Source organism: Apium graveolens, chromosome 3 (genome assembly GCF_009905375.1).
Source record: "Apium graveolens cultivar Ventura chromosome 3, ASM990537v1, whole genome shotgun sequence".
NCBI classification, from domain to species: domain Eukaryota; kingdom Viridiplantae; phylum Streptophyta; class Magnoliopsida; order Apiales; family Apiaceae; genus Apium; species Apium graveolens.
In genome coordinates this window covers 275,479,141-275,496,240 of record NC_133649.1, presented here as the reverse complement: position 1 = coordinate 275,496,240, position 17,100 = coordinate 275,479,141, and the positions used below count along the sequence as shown (strand labels likewise).

Sequence of the window (17,100 nt, the reverse complement as noted above, 5' to 3'; positions counted from 1 at the left end):
GTCACTTGGAAGTGATTGCAATGAGATTTAAGGTGTATGATATGTGCTCGTGAGCTTGGACTGCAATACGAAAGATATCTAATTGTACTATATGAATATAGTATGTAAATTAGATATTTGACTTTAAGAACTTAAAAGTCATTCGAGAATACATTTCACACTTAGCAGTCGTGTCATGGAAATCCTAAACTTAGCTCGATTTATGATGGAATACGAGTCTGGTGCATAAAATAAATGCAGTTAAAAGGCTGAGTAGCCACTTTGTAAGGATATTCCTAAATGACAAGGAAAATGTGTCTTCAATATGCATATATCGTGTAATCAATATGCAAATTGGGAGATCACATTATTGTGTATGAAATGGTATGTCTCACATCTATGATGAGGACATAATACCATTAAACAACTATTCTCAACGAGAATTATCATGATTGACTATGTAAAGTCAAATGATAATGTTTGGATCCACTAACCAGATGGTTAAACTGAGCGAATCTGTTTAAGACAAGGGAATCTAGTTAGACCGAGAGATAGTTGTCAAATCATCGAGAGGAATGAGCCTTACTTATTGCTTAACGGCGTCATGGTGGACACCCAACCTTGCTGACTGGAGATCCCAAGAACTTGGTTCAATGGGACAACTAAATCATGATGACCAAATCACTGTGGGGGTAACCCTTGGCCTATTTCTATGATGATGAAACAGTGAGACCCGTAAGGTACGAGGTTAAGCTTTATGCTTTTAATGATCTTTGACGAATACAAGGATTTCAAGTTTGAATACATAATATTCGGTTGAGTAAACGCGGGTTACTCTATAAGATAAAGATCACCTATGTAAGAGAGAAGTATGGCCGCTTCAAAGGAGAATTGCGAGGCACAATTCTTTAGAAACTCTTGCAGAACCAGGACGATATTCCAGGGCCAAAATGGACATAATCATGAGAACTGAATGAGTCAGGAAATATATAGTGATGAGTATGTCATCGTTTACACAAACGGTCGAAACAGTTCAAGGACATCGCGTCATACTGTCTACCAGTAAAGTCGATATACTTATTCGAGCGAAGGTTCAAGGAGCATTCAAGGACAAACGGTCGAACAGTTCAAGGACATCGCGTCATACTGTCTACCTATCGTATGCTATATCTGACCGCCGGAACTATCACCAAGTCAAGCTCCGCGTCTGTCTGTCTATGTGGTGTCTATGTGGTGCGTGCTACTGGACCATCAATCTCATTTGTGGAGGATTGTTGGACAAACTTAGTATTTTAGACTAAGTTGTGAATCATTTTGAGACTCTATATGAGTGAGACACATTATGTGTTAGTGGTGTGTATTTATTGGAACGTATTCTTCTCTTCGAGGGGATTCCAACGCATATTAACACGCTCAAAATGAGTAAAAGGTGAATGAGAACTGATGTTCCAAAGTTTTACCTTTTAATATGAAAAGTGGTGTTGTACCACATCGAGAGTAGCACAAACCTATTCCTTAATTTTTCTTATAAATACCATGTACCACATCGAAAAGAAAAAACAAGTCCTTTCAAGCCTCTCTTTATAAATAGAGTCTTAGGGCATCAGTTTTATTGAGTCAAGGAAATAAGAGTCATCTCTTTCATTTTTGGTCTCTTTAGTCTTAAATTTTTTCAATATTCCGGTGATAGTTATCGGGCTCAGTTCAAGTTCGCTGAGAGTATATTCGATCTATCGATTATACTAGTATCTCGTTTTATCCTGGGAAGCAGGTCGCTAAACACGGATGGTGCGGGGCGAAACTGCTTTAAGGAGACAGTTTTCTGGACTCGAGATTAAATCCAATCTCTGTTTGTTTTCTCAAACTCTTCTCCTAATTTAATTGTTAATTCTTATATGCTTATGTGATTTAAGAATTAGCAATGTTCTTATGAATTAGTTATAATATATTCAATATATATATATAATAATGTCTTTATCGTACAAGATTGATAACAGAGTATTTGGTCCTGCATATTTTTTCACTCTATTTTCTGAAAAAATATCTAATGATGAAACTCTTTTTGAAAAATATACTTTCCTTTTTTTTAAATTATAATTTTTACAAAAAAATTATAAAACCATTTTTTCAAAATATATCTGTAAAATACATTTTTCAATTTTGTAACAATATTTGCAACTTCAAATTAGCCAAGTTAACCACTAAATGCAACTTAAAAATTTAGTAATTAAGATAATTCAGAATATGAAACGCGGGAACTTGCCGAAAACAGAGAATATCCATTTTTTTTTTTTTAAATTTAGAATACAAAGGGGCACATTTATAATTGGTTTAGTGCATGAATGGATCGAGATCACATAATAAATAAAACCCTGGTTTCATTGAATTCTCCGAGGAGCTACTCTCATTCTTCTTGTTATATATACATGTGTGATAGTTTAGCTTGAGTAGTCAGTCACAGTGTGTGAAGGAAACAATGGAGCATTTTTATCAGTAATCAGTAATGTAATAGTACTGCAAGTGCAGTCACGCTATGGATTTTCGAGCAGAGAAAACGATAAAACATTACAGCAGCAACCAAAAGATTTTGCTTGTGGGTGAGGGAGATTTCTCCTTTTCCAAGTGCTTGGCTAATGCATTTGGCTCTGCCTCTAATATTACTGCCACTTCTCTTGATTCTCAAGGTATATATATATATATCAATGATTTACAATTGCTACTATAAATATCCATATACAAGTGGCTTGAAGTTTTTCATTTTTATCCTGGATTGGCTCATTATAGAAAATATGTAATCTGCGTGCTAATGTGTTCTTCTGAAAACTTATAGAAAGCTTAATGTCCAAGTACACGGCTGCAAGTGCTAACATACAGGAACTTAAAGTCTTGGGCTGCACCATTCTACATGGAGTGGACGCCTCCGTTATGAGATATGATTCAAGACTCAACTGCTGCAGTTTTGACAGAATTGTTTTTAATTTTCCGCATTCTGGTATTTTTAAACAAAAAAATGCTGCTGTTATAGAGTAAGTTCAACTTGTTGTTATAACTATTCCGCAACCTTCATTTTCTAGCTCCGTCCCTGTCTGCAAGATTTGTTGGTTTTTTTTAATTTAATGTGGGTGAATGGTATATATACTATTGCTAGGCTGCATAAAGGCGTAGTGAGGGGATTCCTAAGAAATGCGATTGAAATGCTGGCTACAAATGGAGAAGTACACATCACACACAAGACTGAAGACCCTTACATAAGGTGGAACCTTAAGGAGTTGGGTGAGGAAACAGGGTTTTGCTTGGTAGAAAAATCATCTTTCTACATATGGGAATATGCAGGCTACTCAAACAAGAGAGGGCAAGGTTCCAAATGTGATCAGAGCTTCCCTGTTGGCAATTCCGCAACTTTTAAATTTGTAAAAGTTTAAACTTGACCTTTGAAGTTGTTAATGTGGGCACACATTAGAAAAACCGCATTAGAAAAACCGCATATGAAGTTTATCTGACAGTGTATTTAGTTTTTCTGGTTTGTTGTGGTTGGTGTTTGAATCAGGATGTGAAATGTTTATGTAACTCAAAATATATATATATATATATGGTACTGTATATTGACTTGATTATTATTTTATGCCTGGAAAAATTCCAGATTTAGGTAAATCAAATTCGAGCAAGAAAATAATTAGGCCGCGCTTAACATATTGGACTGAAGAGAATAGTCTGCAACAATGGCAGGCAGAACCATCCTAACTCTAACTCTAGACCAAAAGTTTTGAAGAATAAAATGAAGAACTGTTATATAAAAAAAAGATAAATCAGAACCTATAAGTTGTACGACAAATATTCTGATGAAATATTTAAATTAATAAACAATATTTGATATGAAACATTTTCCTTTAAAAAACGCGATTGTATACCTGACAAAAAATATAGTTCCATATATTCAACTTTATTCTTCATGTCTCAAAGTAGGAGTTGAGTTTTAGTGGCATATTGTCATATTGTACTATATGTACAGTAAGGATGCTTAATTGCTTATGCCATCTCCAATCATAACTTTATTTTATAATATTTTTATCTTCAATTTTTTACCTTTTCAACTTCAAATCACCATTTTATCTCCAATCATGACTTTAAAATATGACTTCAAATTTACTTGAAACATTATTACATGTTTAATTAGCCTCTAAGATATGTGTTGTTTTCTACAGTATTACTTCATATTTGAAGTTAAACTGTTAATTACTCTAAATATAAAGTTAGAGAAGATCGTCATTGGAGATGGTTTTTTTAGGCTTTAGAGAAATTGGGGCTTATAAAGTCACCATTGAGATTCCCTTAGCACTTAAATGAACTTTAAATCTTTATAGCAAAATATCTTGAGAGGAGACGGAAAGAACCTTAAAAGCAGGGAATTGCAGAGAAGGAATATCAAAGGAAATCCGACTATATATTTTAACTTTGGAATACCAAGGGACATGTTAATAATACTCGATCATATAAATTGCTGATTGAGAGGAGAAAAATGGTTTAGGTTTTGAATAATTTTTCTGAAAGACAAATAGAAAGTATGGGCGGTAGAGCAAGAGAGAAAAGTGTAAAGCACTACAGCAGTAAGCATAAGATATTGCTTGTTGGTGAGGGTGATTTTTCATTTTCCAAGTGCTTAGCAACTGCATTTGGGACTGCTGCTAATATGACAGCCACTTCTCTTGATAATAAAGGTATATGCATAGTTTTTCTTTCGTCGAAAAGTCTTCTAGTTTGCTAGTGATCTACATATTAACGGTATATTATTAGTAAATTTAAGTCCGATTCATCTAGTATCATGGATAGAGTCGTAACTCATGATTTTGTTTATCATAAATTTGACAAATATCGATATTGTGCGTTGTACATGAAAGAATGGTTACAGAGGAAGCACAGACAAGCAATGGCGAATGTGGAGGAACTTAAGAACATGGGTTGCACCATCATACATGGAGTGAGTGCCCATAGGATGAAAGATCACCCACAACTCCAATCAAAGTACTTTGACAGAGTTGTTTTTAACTTTCCTCATTCTGGTTTCAGTCATAGAGCAGAAGACAGTTATCATATGATCAAGTAATACCCGTGTACTTGTTCAAATTATAACTCCTGCAACATTTCTAATGTCAAGTGTTAATATATAAATAGCAAATGTTTGTTCTTTTCCCCCCTATTCCAGGCGCCACAGGAAGTTGGTTTGGGCATTCCTGATCAATGCAAGTGAGATGTTGACGAAAAAAGGGCAAATTCACGTGACACACAAGACAACCTATCCTTACAGTGAATGGGATATAGAAGGGTTAGCAGAGGAAGCTGGGCTGCGCTTGCTCAAGATATCGCCTTTTGACATTGATGAATATGATGGATATGTGAACAAAAAGGGAGATGGAAGTAAATGCGACAAGAGCTTTCCTGCAGGGAACTCCTGTACATACAAATTCGCAATATAAATCAAATTTTGCTTATGTTTATTACTGCAAATGCATGGATCTGGATGGAGAGCATAAACAATATTTGTCAGATTAATATAACTTCAAAATTTGCTTGATATTGATTCCTTATAAGTTTGTCATTAGCGTTATAGACATAGAATTTAAAAGGTCTGTCAGTGTTCGCAGGCTGTATGTTTGATGAAATTGAATAGAGAGTCTTGATTGAATTAAAATAGGAGTTGAGTTTTAGTGTCAGATTGTTCTTTGTACACACTCATCATTTTCATTACCAAATGAACTTTAAATCGTAGTAGCATATTAAACTTTGGGTCTCTTATAAACCTGTGTTGATTGTTGGCTCTCGGATGAAAAAAACCTTAATTATAAAAAGGGAAAAGCAGGGCACTTGCCAGAAGAAATGTCAAGTAAAATCTTTTACTTTTAATTTTTGAATATAAAGGGACCCACCTGTTAATACTCGACCCTATAAATTGATACTAGAGTATGTATAGTAGAGCAGGGTTGAGTAAAAAAACTGACCAAATATTGAAACCCATAAAAATTGCATGAAATAGAATTGCAAAAATTTGAACTGATCTGATTTTAATTTTTCGATTCCAGTTTTAGGTACAAATCGAATCGGAAAAACAAAACCGAACCGATTTTATAAATAATTAAATATTTTTAAATAATTCTACAAATTCTTACAGTTAATAAATATGAAAATAAAATATCGAAGTTGCAGGACCAGCAGCAAAATGAAGCAGTTTCGGCCGATTTTCAATTTCTTACTCAAGTCTGAGGTAACAAACGGCGATTAAAAACGAAGCTGCAAAGCAATTTCTTAGCAAAAAACTACTGACGTAACTCCTAAAGAAGCTCAAGAGGTGCTCTACTCTTATTTCTTACCAATAATAATTATATGAGGTATTATTCAGTTGTTTAAAGAGTTAGATTAAGTTCGTTGCAATTCTTGTGAGGTTTACAATTTTTTTATTTTTCAAGGTAGTAGGTCAGTAGTCAGGTGTCTTTGAATCTAAAATTTGAATTTTGTTCTTTTTTTTTAATAGATACCTGTGTGATTGTGAACTTGGAAAATGAAGAAGTAAAAGGTTATATTCAAGAGGAGAAAAAATCTGAGCATAATGAGAAAAGGGTTGGGTAGCTTAGGGATTATTTTGATCGAAAACCAGGTCTTCCAGTTGGTAAGAAGAAATCCAAGTGCACGTTCTCTCATCGCTTCCCATTTTTATTTGTGGATAACTTTTGATGGTGTCCGGTACGAGACAAATAGACGATGAATCATATTAGTTGTTAGGCACTCTCCAACATTTCTCATCCAAAAATTAATCCAAATTTCTAACCAACTTCAATTGTGTGATCCAAATTTCTGATCTAAATTACTTTTTATATATAATAATACATAAATATCATATTAAACAATTTTATCTTAAATTTATCATTTAATCATTATTAACAATTAACAATTTATATAATATTTCATAAATTAATTAAATCAACAAAATTAATATACATAAAAATATTAAAATTATACAATTAATTCATGAAAAATACATTTATTGCAATAATTAATATACAAAATATCATTGATACACACTAATTTTCCGAATTAGTATATTCTTCCCACAAATGCTCAATTAATGCATCTCTAAGTGCAATACGTGCCTCTTTATTTTTTTATTTTTAAATTTTAATAAAATTATGTTTTCTCATTATTTTAAGTTTTATTTTAAAAATAAATTTTGTTAACTATTAATTATATTCTGTTATTAATTATATAATTAAATAATCAAAAATCAATTTAAAATCTCATAAACTACAAATTATAAAACCATTATTTTATATTAAACCAAGTGATCCAAATTTGGATCAGTGATCACTACTGTTCACACTAATCCAAATTTGGATCACCATTTGGATCACTGTTGCAATGAAATTTGGGATAATCTGCCCCAAATTTGGATCTTTGGATCACTATTGAATTTGCCCTTAGGACTTGTGTGGTGCTAGAATTGAACATAGATAAAGCAATCATATGTTGTGCACTAAGAGGGAATTTAATGTGAACACAATCTCCGATTAATACATATAATATAAGTATGGGTGAATAACAGAAACCAACAAAAAAGATAGGAAGGAGAAATTTCTCGGTCGTTTAATTGTCTCCTTAAAGCTATTACGGCCCTCACTGTATGTGTGAGTCGTTAGTCTTCCAGGATAAAATGAGAAGACGGTGATGTTACGCGAACAACACCTTCAGCGCACTAGAACGGAGCAACAAACTATCACCAGAACAAAAAGAGTAGAGTTTATGTTTAGGAGGCGGTTGTGTGGTGTATTTCGAATGAATAATAACCCTAAGCCTAATACGTTATTATATAGGTTCGAGAAAACGTGTGAGCTACTCCACGCGTAATTAATTAAACCGCGTTAATTAATCAGTCGGTTAATAAATCAAATCCGTAATTGAATCTGATTATTATCACATCAAATTAATTATAATAATCTGTAGTCAAAATGAATTAAACTTTTAAAAGTCCAAGCCCAGTGGAAATTAAATTTAGCAAAATTATAATTATTCAGACCAATTTTCTACTATATTCGTGTCCGCACGTCGCACACGCGGGCAAGCTAGAAGGCTTCGCAAGCCTCAGATTGTCCCTCGAAAACCCAAGATTTGCACCCATGCGCGTGCACGTAGGTATTGGAGCAATACATAAGTAATACATTTGAACACTACATAAGTGTTTTGCTATATAAAGTTATTTATGCTCCTTGGCAAAATCAACGTGAGACTTTCTATTCTTTCACAAATTTCCACTACTAAGGAGCTAATTTTGGATGATCAAATCTCATCCATCTCTTAGTCATTTTGAGTGATTCAAAGTGCCTCGTAAAACTCTCTCGGAGGAGAACACATTTCAAGTGTCACTCGTTGCGCGCATGCAACTTTCGTCCACTCAAATTTTGGCTCAAATTTGAAGGGTTTCGAGCACATAAAAGCAACGGAAACAATAATAAAAAACGTAAAAAATCAGAATTTTTGAAACCCGCCGCCGGATCCATGCGAAAAATAGATATTTAATTCGTAGATCAGATTGTTTACCCTAAAAAGCTTTACAAATTGGTTAACTAATTGAGATCTGAAACTTGTTCAATCACCACGCATCCCGTTCTCGCTATCTACGCTCTATCGGTATCCACACGAATGCTTGAACGCAAGGATTGAATGTGTACTAGCACAAATTCGTTTCTTCTTACTCTCTCCATCTTCTCCCTTGTGGCTAGGTTTTTAGTAAAAGTCTTTTGCACACAAAAAAAAATCAGGCACACAAGAGATATTATATAGAGAGTAGAAAAATGAATTATAACTCTTAACTAATTAGGAGTTATTATTAATTCGAAATTCCTCTTTATATTATAATTAAGTCTCACTTAATTATTTAACAAATAAATTTCATAATTAATATTAGTAAATTCGAATATCATTACTTATCTAATTAATTAAGTCAAACTTAATTAATATTATAAATAATTCAAATTACTTTAATTTAATTTAAATTCAATTTAAATTAAATAATCCTTCAAGCATTTTTTGTGTGTGATGACCCTATAGGTTATTATTACGTTGACAACGAATTTTAAATCTAATTTAAAATTGTAAACAATGAGCGGCATCTAGTAATACATCATTGTTATCCAAGTAATAATAATTAAATTGGTGATCGATTAAACCTTTTGTGAATAGTTTACAATGTAATATAATCCATTTAACCAAATATTATAGATTAAACTAGAGGCTTGTAATGTGTCATTATCATCATAGTTTAATCCAAGTTTTCTTGATCAATGAGTAGACTATCATATCAAATCAACATTTGAGCGTGTCCACGCATTTCATAGTCTAGCTCACACAAGAGGCCAATAATATCACTCCTAAAATACGAGGGTTAAATCTCATCTAGATAATTCATATTTCTCATACGATTCATAATATACCCTATGTCCACTTTTATCATTACCCAGTCAAGGATAACTTTTAATGGAATCAATGTATATTAATTCTCGTATAGAAATATAATGAGTTCAAGTCTAAGGATCATTACATCATTATCACTAGTGAGAATTACTTATGACACAACAGACATATGTAGAATCTCACATTGGGTTTGTCCAGCACCATGTACACATACATCTGTCTGTGTTTTTGACTTTAATATCATCATCAATGAGATGTGATCATTAGTCAACAAATACACCAGTCTTAATACATTATTATTGTCCCTTAATATTAATACTCGACTAGGGACCTTTAGGAATATTGATATTATTCTCATAATCTCATTTATAAGTCATGTAATTAGAGATATAGAATTGCATATCATATTCCAAGAACATTTATTAATTCAACATTTATATCGCAATAAATTAAGAATTAATAAATTATAAAGGGAATAATCGATAGAACATAAACAATAATAATCTTAATGTCTAAAATTAAAACATCATAGTGTTGTCTCTAGAGCACAAACACTAACAAAATTGACTTGACAATGTGGGACTACTACCCACATTTCCCAACATTTAATATGTCATTGATTTGTGTACACCCATATCATGAACTTAACTAGAATTTACATTTGCATTTTTAATAACATAAAATGCTTCTGCAGCCTAGTGGAGTTGATGATGAGTTTGTAGACTTACGAAACAAAAGAAATTGACAAAAGTTCCACAGCCACGGTTGGCTCCACGTGGCTGTGGAACCAACAAATCTGGGCCGTTCAAAGCAGTCAGCAATAAATCATTGTGGAAGTCACGTCATCTTCCACAATGAACCATTGCGGAAGCCTTCTACATAATTTTTTTACTAAATAAATACAACATCCTTACTTTATGTTCTAATTATGTTGTTAATATTAAATATTTTATTTATAGAAAATATTATTTTATAAATTTTGTAAAATTATGTATCATGAAAAAATAAAATTATAATATAAATATCCTAGACTATTTTAGATTATTTCAAGAAACGCGTACTATATATGATTTTTGATTCATACACGTGATGATTTTTGATTCATAAACTCATGGTCTCATTACACCATTAGTTTATGATGAGTTTATAAATCAAAAACCGTCTCAGGTATACGTTTTTCCAAATTATCTAATGATAGTATTACTGAAACGAGTATTATATAATAAAAAATATAATTATATTATTAAGAAAAATGTTACCACGAATTTTATAAAATACTTTTATAAGGATATAAATGTGAACATAATAAGTATACTTCTGAAATAGCCTATCTATTATATTTGATAATATATTTATGTGTTTTAAATTTAAATGTACAAAATTTTCTATTTCAAAGAATAATGATAGAATCTATACTCAAAATACAGCATTTGTGGTTATCAATTGTTAAAATATTTGTAATACGGAATTGTATAATTTTTTTTTCTAACTGGACTTTATATCATAAACAAAATATTCTTAAATTAAAATTACATTTGTTAGATAAGTTTTTTTATTTATTAGTGTACTTATTTTACCATAATAAAAGGTAAAATAAACAATATTTATGTTAAAAAATAAAATATTTATATCAAAAATTCTAATAATAGTAACAAGTCCTATCAAGTTTATGGTTAAATTTAAAAAAATAAAAATTTGTTTACTACAAAAAAAAAATTAAAAAAATAAAAAATTGGGCACTTCCGCAATTAATCGTTGCGGAAGTCTGGGGCTTCCGCAATGATTCATTGCGGAAGGTCAGGAAGTTTTTTTAAATTTCACGTGTTTGTGGCGCGTTGGTTTGTTGGAGTCATTAATACTCCTTCTGCAATAATTCATTGCAGAAGCCACGTCACCTTCCACAATGATTCATTGCGGAAGGTCCCCTCTTTTTCCACATTTCCCCCATCTTTTGGCATGCTTTGAATTTTTCAGACTTTTAGCACTTAAAAAATTCAGAACAAATTGAAAATTGAGGTAATTAGGTAAAAAAAAATTACAATAATTATTTTTTTCAAAATTTCTGATTTTTGAAATTTTTCTGGAATTTTTATAAATTATTTTTTCCCCTTTTTTAATTGTTTAATTTCCCCTCCGCAATGAATCATTCACTGCAGAAGGTCCCATATTTTTCCAGATTTCCCCTGTTTTTTGGCCTGCTTCGAATTTTTCAGAATTTAACACTTAAAAAATTCATAAAAAATTGAAAATTGAGGTAATTAGTTAAAAAAGTTATAGTAATTATTTTTTCAAAATTTCTGATTTTTGACATTTTTTATGGAATTTTTAAATATTAATTTTTTTCTTTTTTTAATTATTTAATTTCTCTTCTGCTGAAGGTCTCCTATTTTTCCAGATGCTTCGAAATTTTCAGAATTTTCCTACTATGTAAGGGCACAAAGTTAATTTCTTATTTCTGCAATGAATCAATGCAGAATGGTTTAATCCTAGCCATTCCTTTTTAACTTTAACGGCTTTGATTTGTTGGCTGACAAACCTCTTCCAACCAACCTTGGTCGGGGAAGGGCACCCTTTCCCTATATGATATGGACAATATAAAATGCTTACATATGATGTATCAGTTTGTTATCAGTGATCATTTTCAGCTCATCCATTGCAAATTACTACTACTTGGGGTCATTAAGGATTATTTCAGTGACTGTTATGTTTATTAAAAAATTAGGTTCTAGACAGTTCTGAAACACCGGTGATTTTTATGTTAAAGCTAATGTATTAAAATGTGTTACCTGGTGCTTTTTTCTGGTAAAATCCAACCTGGTGCCCTTTTTTTATTGACATTCTTCTGTTATTTATTTTTGCAGACTCATATTGGGGCTATGAAATGGAAAAGCACATCATTTTCATACTTTGACGATCTTTCAACGATCTTCGACAAAGATAGAACAACCGGTCATATTGTTGAGTCTGCAATTTCACTAAACTTGCTATACTTGTTGGTAATAATAGTTCATATAAAATAATAACTTACTATGATTTTTCAATTTTTCTTTTCAATTTCTCTCTCGCATGAGAGTCGGCCGCCCTAACTTCACCTAACCCTAGCCGCCCTACCTTCTTTTTCCCCCCTTTCTACCCATCTCTATCTCCATATTCATCTTCATCTTCTTCTTTTATTCACTTTTTCTTTAATAAAATCGAGATTTGTTTTACAAAACTCGAAAAATCCATTACAGTTTCTCACTTTAGTTTTCAGATCTACTAAGATAAGAGCTTGGATTTTATAATAAAATTCAGTTTTTGGATTCAAAATCTCTGGCCTAACAATATATTACAATTTGGTGTTATTCCGAGATTTTTGAATTTTGGGTTTTTTCGTATTGTTCTGTTTAAGTTATTATTTGTGTGTTTGATTGTCTCGCTTTATGCGATGTGTCTCGCTTTATGCGATGTGCTGGTTGTGTTGAAAATGAATTGGATGGTGTATTGGGAGATCTAGATATCTCGCATCAACAACACTTTCGGCAGGTCTATAGCTGGTGTCCGGCAGGTAGATAGCTGGGGTGCGTTTGGAACGGTGGTGAAAATCACATGTGCTCACCTCTCACAAAAAATATTTGTTCATAATATGAGGCCTCTAAACTCCGTTGTTGCAACTGAGTCCTCTGAACATTGCAATATCAATCGAATTAATGTGAGGGTCAATTGTGAAGCTACTGTTTTCGGGGAAGATGCGTGCTGGATTGTCCGGAAAATCATTACCTTCATTTTTAATATTCAGAATATTCGTATTCAGTTTGTTAAGCAATCCGGAAACAAAATGGCTAATTATTTAGCTCTATTTATTTTTCAACCTGGTTGCATGATCAGTTGGGGGTTTGTCCCGATTGAATTTTTTTTAAGTCATTAATGAAATCTGCTTTAAATTTGGCAAAAAAAAAACAATAACTTACTAGATGATCCATCAGGCCCAGTATGCAACTATTCATCATAGTTGCCTTAGGGGTTCCTTGTTCCCATTTTTCAACTTATTTCTCTAAAACTTTTCCAAAATGCCCTTTATGCGCCTTGAATTTTATTATCCACTGCTTTCAGATTGTATTCGTCACATCATAATTTTGTGAGACATTAAACTATTTGCTACAGTGTTGGGGCATGTGATGCACAACAATATTGTGGCATATAACTGGTAATAAGGCGGTCACTACCAATATAAGACATGCCATTTTAGCTTTATGGTGTGAAATCTACGCTAAAATGACATGTTCTATCTCAGCAGTGACCACCTTAGTACCACTATTAGGCTGGAATATTGTTGTGCTTCGCATGCCCAAATACTATAGCAAATAGTTGATTGTCTTGCAAAATTATGATGTGATAAGTACAACGTGGAATCTGTGGATGCAGGGCCGGGCCTAAGAATTGAGGGGCCCTAGGCAAACTCAAATTATGGGGCCCTTATAAATTAATAAATCAAGTATAAAATATATATCGAGAGCTACAAATATACTAATAAGAGGAAAAACAAAATATTATGCAAACTAATCTTATTATATTACTTAAATATAACACGTCTTGCATTTTTTGATGCAAAAATATCAATCAAATTTACATAATCAAGTTTTTCAACCATATTTTTTTCTATTGATAACATAGCTAAGCCATTTAACCTTTCTTGAGACATAGTTGAACGGAGGTAGGATTTTATCAACTTCAACTTTGAAAAATTTCATTTTGCATAAGCAACAATAACCGGTATCGTTAGAAGAATCCTATATGCAATCCAGGCATTTGGGTAGCTACCTTCCATTTCTTTGATGTATGTCAACACGTCTATAACACTATTTATACCTTCTGGCAAATTTCGACACACCATACACAAGTCTTCATACAAATCATCACCATTAAGATCTGAATTCTCACCATAAATTGTAATATTTACAAGATTATTACAAAAGGTCCTCAACTTTTCAGGCTCAATGGCCTTTAACTTCTCAAAATTCCATAAAATTCCAAAATTTTCTTCAAAACTTTGTAATTATTGAAACCTAATTAAAAAAATATATATTAAAAATGTATGACTAATATATCTCATAATATTAAAATAAATCATATATATATACCTGGTACTAAATAATGAAATAGCTTGATCAATAATATAGAGAAAATAATTATTCTTAAAATTCTCCTCAGCTGATTGTGTCACATCTTCACCCGTGCTCTCATCAAATTGCCTTTTTCTATGGACCACACATTTTTCCACAAATATCAGTTCAACTTCCATCTTATTGGCAATCTCAGTAGCTTCAACCATAGCATCCTGAAATCCAACTTCTCTATAATTTTGAAGAAATGAAGGGAGACCTTTTAATTCTCTAATAGCAATATCAATTTGCATGTCTTCACTTTGAAGAAGTTTGCTAACATGATAAACTGCATATAACAATTGATACCAAATCACCATGCCTAACAAGAATTCAAAATTTTGAAGATTATAGGTTGCCAAAGTTTCAACATCACTTCTTGTTTTGGCATCTTCACTACTATTCACCAAGTAGTTTAAAGCTTCTTTATTTTGCGGAGCTTGATATCTTATTGCTTTAACACTCTCAACACGACTTTCCTAACGTGTTTCTGATAATGGCTTAACAGTTAGGCCTTGCACATGACCAGTAAAAACTTTCCATCTCTTTGTAGATGCTCAAAATAATGAGTATATTCGCTGCAACACCCCAAAAAAGACACAACCTTGGAACAATAATGAGCCATATCAGATAGTATTAGATTTAAAGAGTGACAAGCACAAGGAGTGTAAAAGGCTCTCAGATTTTTCTCGAGTAGTCTAGTTTGCACACCTTTATTCTTTCCCTTCATATCAGACCCGTTGTCATACCCCTGCCCTCTAATATTATCAATATCAAACCCATGAACATTTAACGCCTCTACGAGTTTATTATACAATCCAAGTCCTGATGTATCATAGACCTTTAGAAAATCAATAAAAAATTCTTGAACTCTGATTGGACTTTCTGAGACATTCACACATCTTAAGACAAGAGACATTTGTTCATCATTACTTGCATCCGAGGTACAATTTAATTTAAATGAAAAATATTTTGCATCTTTAACTCTATCAATGATTAAACCTTTGACCTCCTGGGCCAGTAGTTGTATCATCTCGTTCTGAATTTTGTGGCTCAAATAATGATAATGTGTCTCACCTTGTAAAATACGGCTAGTATGTTCTTGCATAATAGGATCAAACTCAGCAAGTAGTTCTATCATTTGTAAAAAAATTCCATTATTATTTTCATATATTTTTTCACTATTAACCCGAAATGCCAATATTTTTCTCCCAAGTCTTTTCACAATAGCAAGAATTCTCTCTAACACTTGTTTCTAATGGTCCTTCTCTTATGTGATTTTTTCTTGTACAGTTGAATCAATTGTGACACTCAACTTCAATCATTTCTCCAATTCTGCCCAACGTGCAATAGATTCAATATGATGTGGATTTCGTTCATGACTTCTAAGACGTTGTGAGATGTTATACCAATCATTAATGCCCTCTTCACCTAACCGACCCACTAAATAATTTTGGGCAAATAATTTACAACAAAAGCAAAATACTTATCTAAAGCAACTGAATATATTAACCACTTTCTATCCTGCTTTTCCCCATTTGGAAAATCTCTAATGTAATGTCTAGAAGAAAAACTCCTATCAGAAATATCCTTAGGAAAAGTTACATCTTTGACTTTTTTCGGACCCCTCTCAACCAAAAACTCTATCTTGTTATTTTTAATTCTACTCCAATATTCTGGATCATCAACATCAAAAGAAAAATTATCCCAACACCCAATTTTCATTCTCTCCCTCACTTCCACTATCATCCTCAATACCATTTGAATTTTGGTTCTCATTTTCATTTACTTTTCATTCTCATTTTCATCATTCACAAATTGATTTTCAATTACAGTAGCATTATTCACATCACTATTAATACTATGCTCAATATCCATTTCATCAATAACCACATTCTCTACTGTATTTTTTGGAAAATACTTGTCCAGAGAGCCTACCTGAGTCTTTTGAAGAGGTTCTCTTCTCATTTTCTCCTTTCTCTTCTCACCTCCACACTTGTATTTTCTTATCGGAGCTATTGATCTATTTTCCTGAGATTTGTGAATATGAAATGAGTCAAATACTCCAATATTAATACAATCTGTTGTTATAAACAAGAAATCCAAAGGAAAATTTACCTCTTTGCTTATTAATTCAGCCTTTAGTTGTAGAAGTTTTGATTGAATGAATCTAATAGTATGCTCGCTAGGTTTTTCTCACTTGTCTCTTGCAAATCAGAGTATCAGGCCCTCCGTCTCTTTGTCGTTAACTTTACCATATTAGTACTTGTTTAACAAAACAAAAATTATTAACTTACAAAATTAATTTTGTTTGATTTGAAAGAAAAATTAAATAATTTAAAGGCTTAAAACAGTAAAAGCATGAATATTAAATACTAAAATAAATTGAATATTAGTCAAAAAGATAAGTTTAATAATTGAATATTATATACTAATTTTTCAAGTACTAAAAACAAATTAAAAATTAAAAAAATAAATCAATAAATAAATAATAATTATAAAATAATAAAAACACAATTATATATAC

General features: G+C 32.0%; 3 protein-coding genes across 3 annotated transcripts; 2 read left to right on the top strand and 1 right to left on the bottom strand.

Annotated features, from left to right (window-relative positions):
• The first annotated feature begins 2,333 nt into the window (after positions 1–2,333).
• On the top strand, positions 2,334–3,424 carry LOC141711071 (uncharacterized protein At4g26485-like). Its single transcript, XM_074513515.1, has 3 exons — positions 2,334–2,663; positions 2,810–3,005; positions 3,128–3,424. Exons 1-3 carry the CDS (start codon positions 2,513–2,515, stop codon positions 3,399–3,401), a joined length of 621 nt encoding a protein of 206 aa, XP_074369616.1. The 5' UTR covers positions 2,334–2,512; the 3' UTR covers positions 3,402–3,424.
• Positions 3,425–4,338: 914 nt separating this feature from the next.
• Positions 4,339–5,548, top strand: LOC141711070 (uncharacterized protein At4g26485-like). The gene is made up of 3 exons (XM_074513514.1): positions 4,339–4,694; positions 4,875–5,076; positions 5,180–5,548. Exons 1-3 carry the CDS (start codon positions 4,541–4,543, stop codon positions 5,448–5,450), a joined length of 627 nt encoding a protein of 208 aa, XP_074369615.1. The 5' UTR covers positions 4,339–4,540; the 3' UTR covers positions 5,451–5,548.
• An 8,610-nt stretch (positions 5,549–14,158) lies between these two features.
• On the bottom strand, positions 14,159–15,714 carry LOC141715038 (uncharacterized). Its single transcript, XM_074518526.1, has 3 exons — positions 15,285–15,714; positions 14,553–14,862; positions 14,159–14,459 (listed from the first exon to the last, which is right to left on the bottom strand). The coding sequence occupies exons 1-3, from the start codon at positions 15,712–15,714 to the stop codon at positions 14,159–14,161; spliced, it is 1,041 nt and encodes a 346-aa protein (XP_074374627.1).
• Between the last annotated feature and the right edge of the window lie 1,386 nt (positions 15,715–17,100).

What these genes read in the sequence shown, in the direction of transcription:
- LOC141711071 (XM_074513515.1), top strand. Translation starts at nt 2,513, where the DNA reads ATGGATTTTCGAGCAGAGAAAACGATAAAACATTACAGCAGCAACCAA. An exon ending in CACTTCTCTTGATTCTCAAG is followed by an intron (nt 2,664 to 2,809) that starts GTATATATATAT and finishes GAAAACTTATAG; the next exon opens with AAAGCTTAATGTCCAAGTAC. An exon ending in AAAAATGCTGCTGTTATAGA is followed by an intron (nt 3,006 to 3,127) that starts GTAAGTTCAACT and finishes TACTATTGCTAG; the next exon opens with GCTGCATAAAGGCGTAGTGA.
- LOC141715038 (XM_074518526.1), bottom strand. Translation starts at nt 15,714, where the DNA reads ATGATAGAACTACTTGCTGAGTTTGATCCTATTATGCAAGAACATACT. An exon ending in TATGAAGGGAAAGAATAAAG is followed by an intron (nt 14,863 to 15,284) that starts GTGTGCAAACTA and finishes TGTTATATGCAG; the next exon opens with TTTATCATGTTAGCAAACTT. An exon ending in ATTTCATTATTTAGTACCAG is followed by an intron (nt 14,460 to 14,552) that starts GTATATATATAT and finishes ATAATTACAAAG; the next exon opens with TTTTGAAGAAAATTTTGGAA.
- LOC141711070 (XM_074513514.1), top strand. Translation starts at nt 4,541, where the DNA reads ATGGGCGGTAGAGCAAGAGAGAAAAGTGTAAAGCACTACAGCAGTAAG. An exon ending in CACTTCTCTTGATAATAAAG is followed by an intron (nt 4,695 to 4,874) that starts GTATATGCATAG and finishes TGTACATGAAAG; the next exon opens with AATGGTTACAGAGGAAGCAC. An exon ending in GACAGTTATCATATGATCAA is followed by an intron (nt 5,077 to 5,179) that starts GTAATACCCGTG and finishes CCCCTATTCCAG; the next exon opens with GCGCCACAGGAAGTTGGTTT.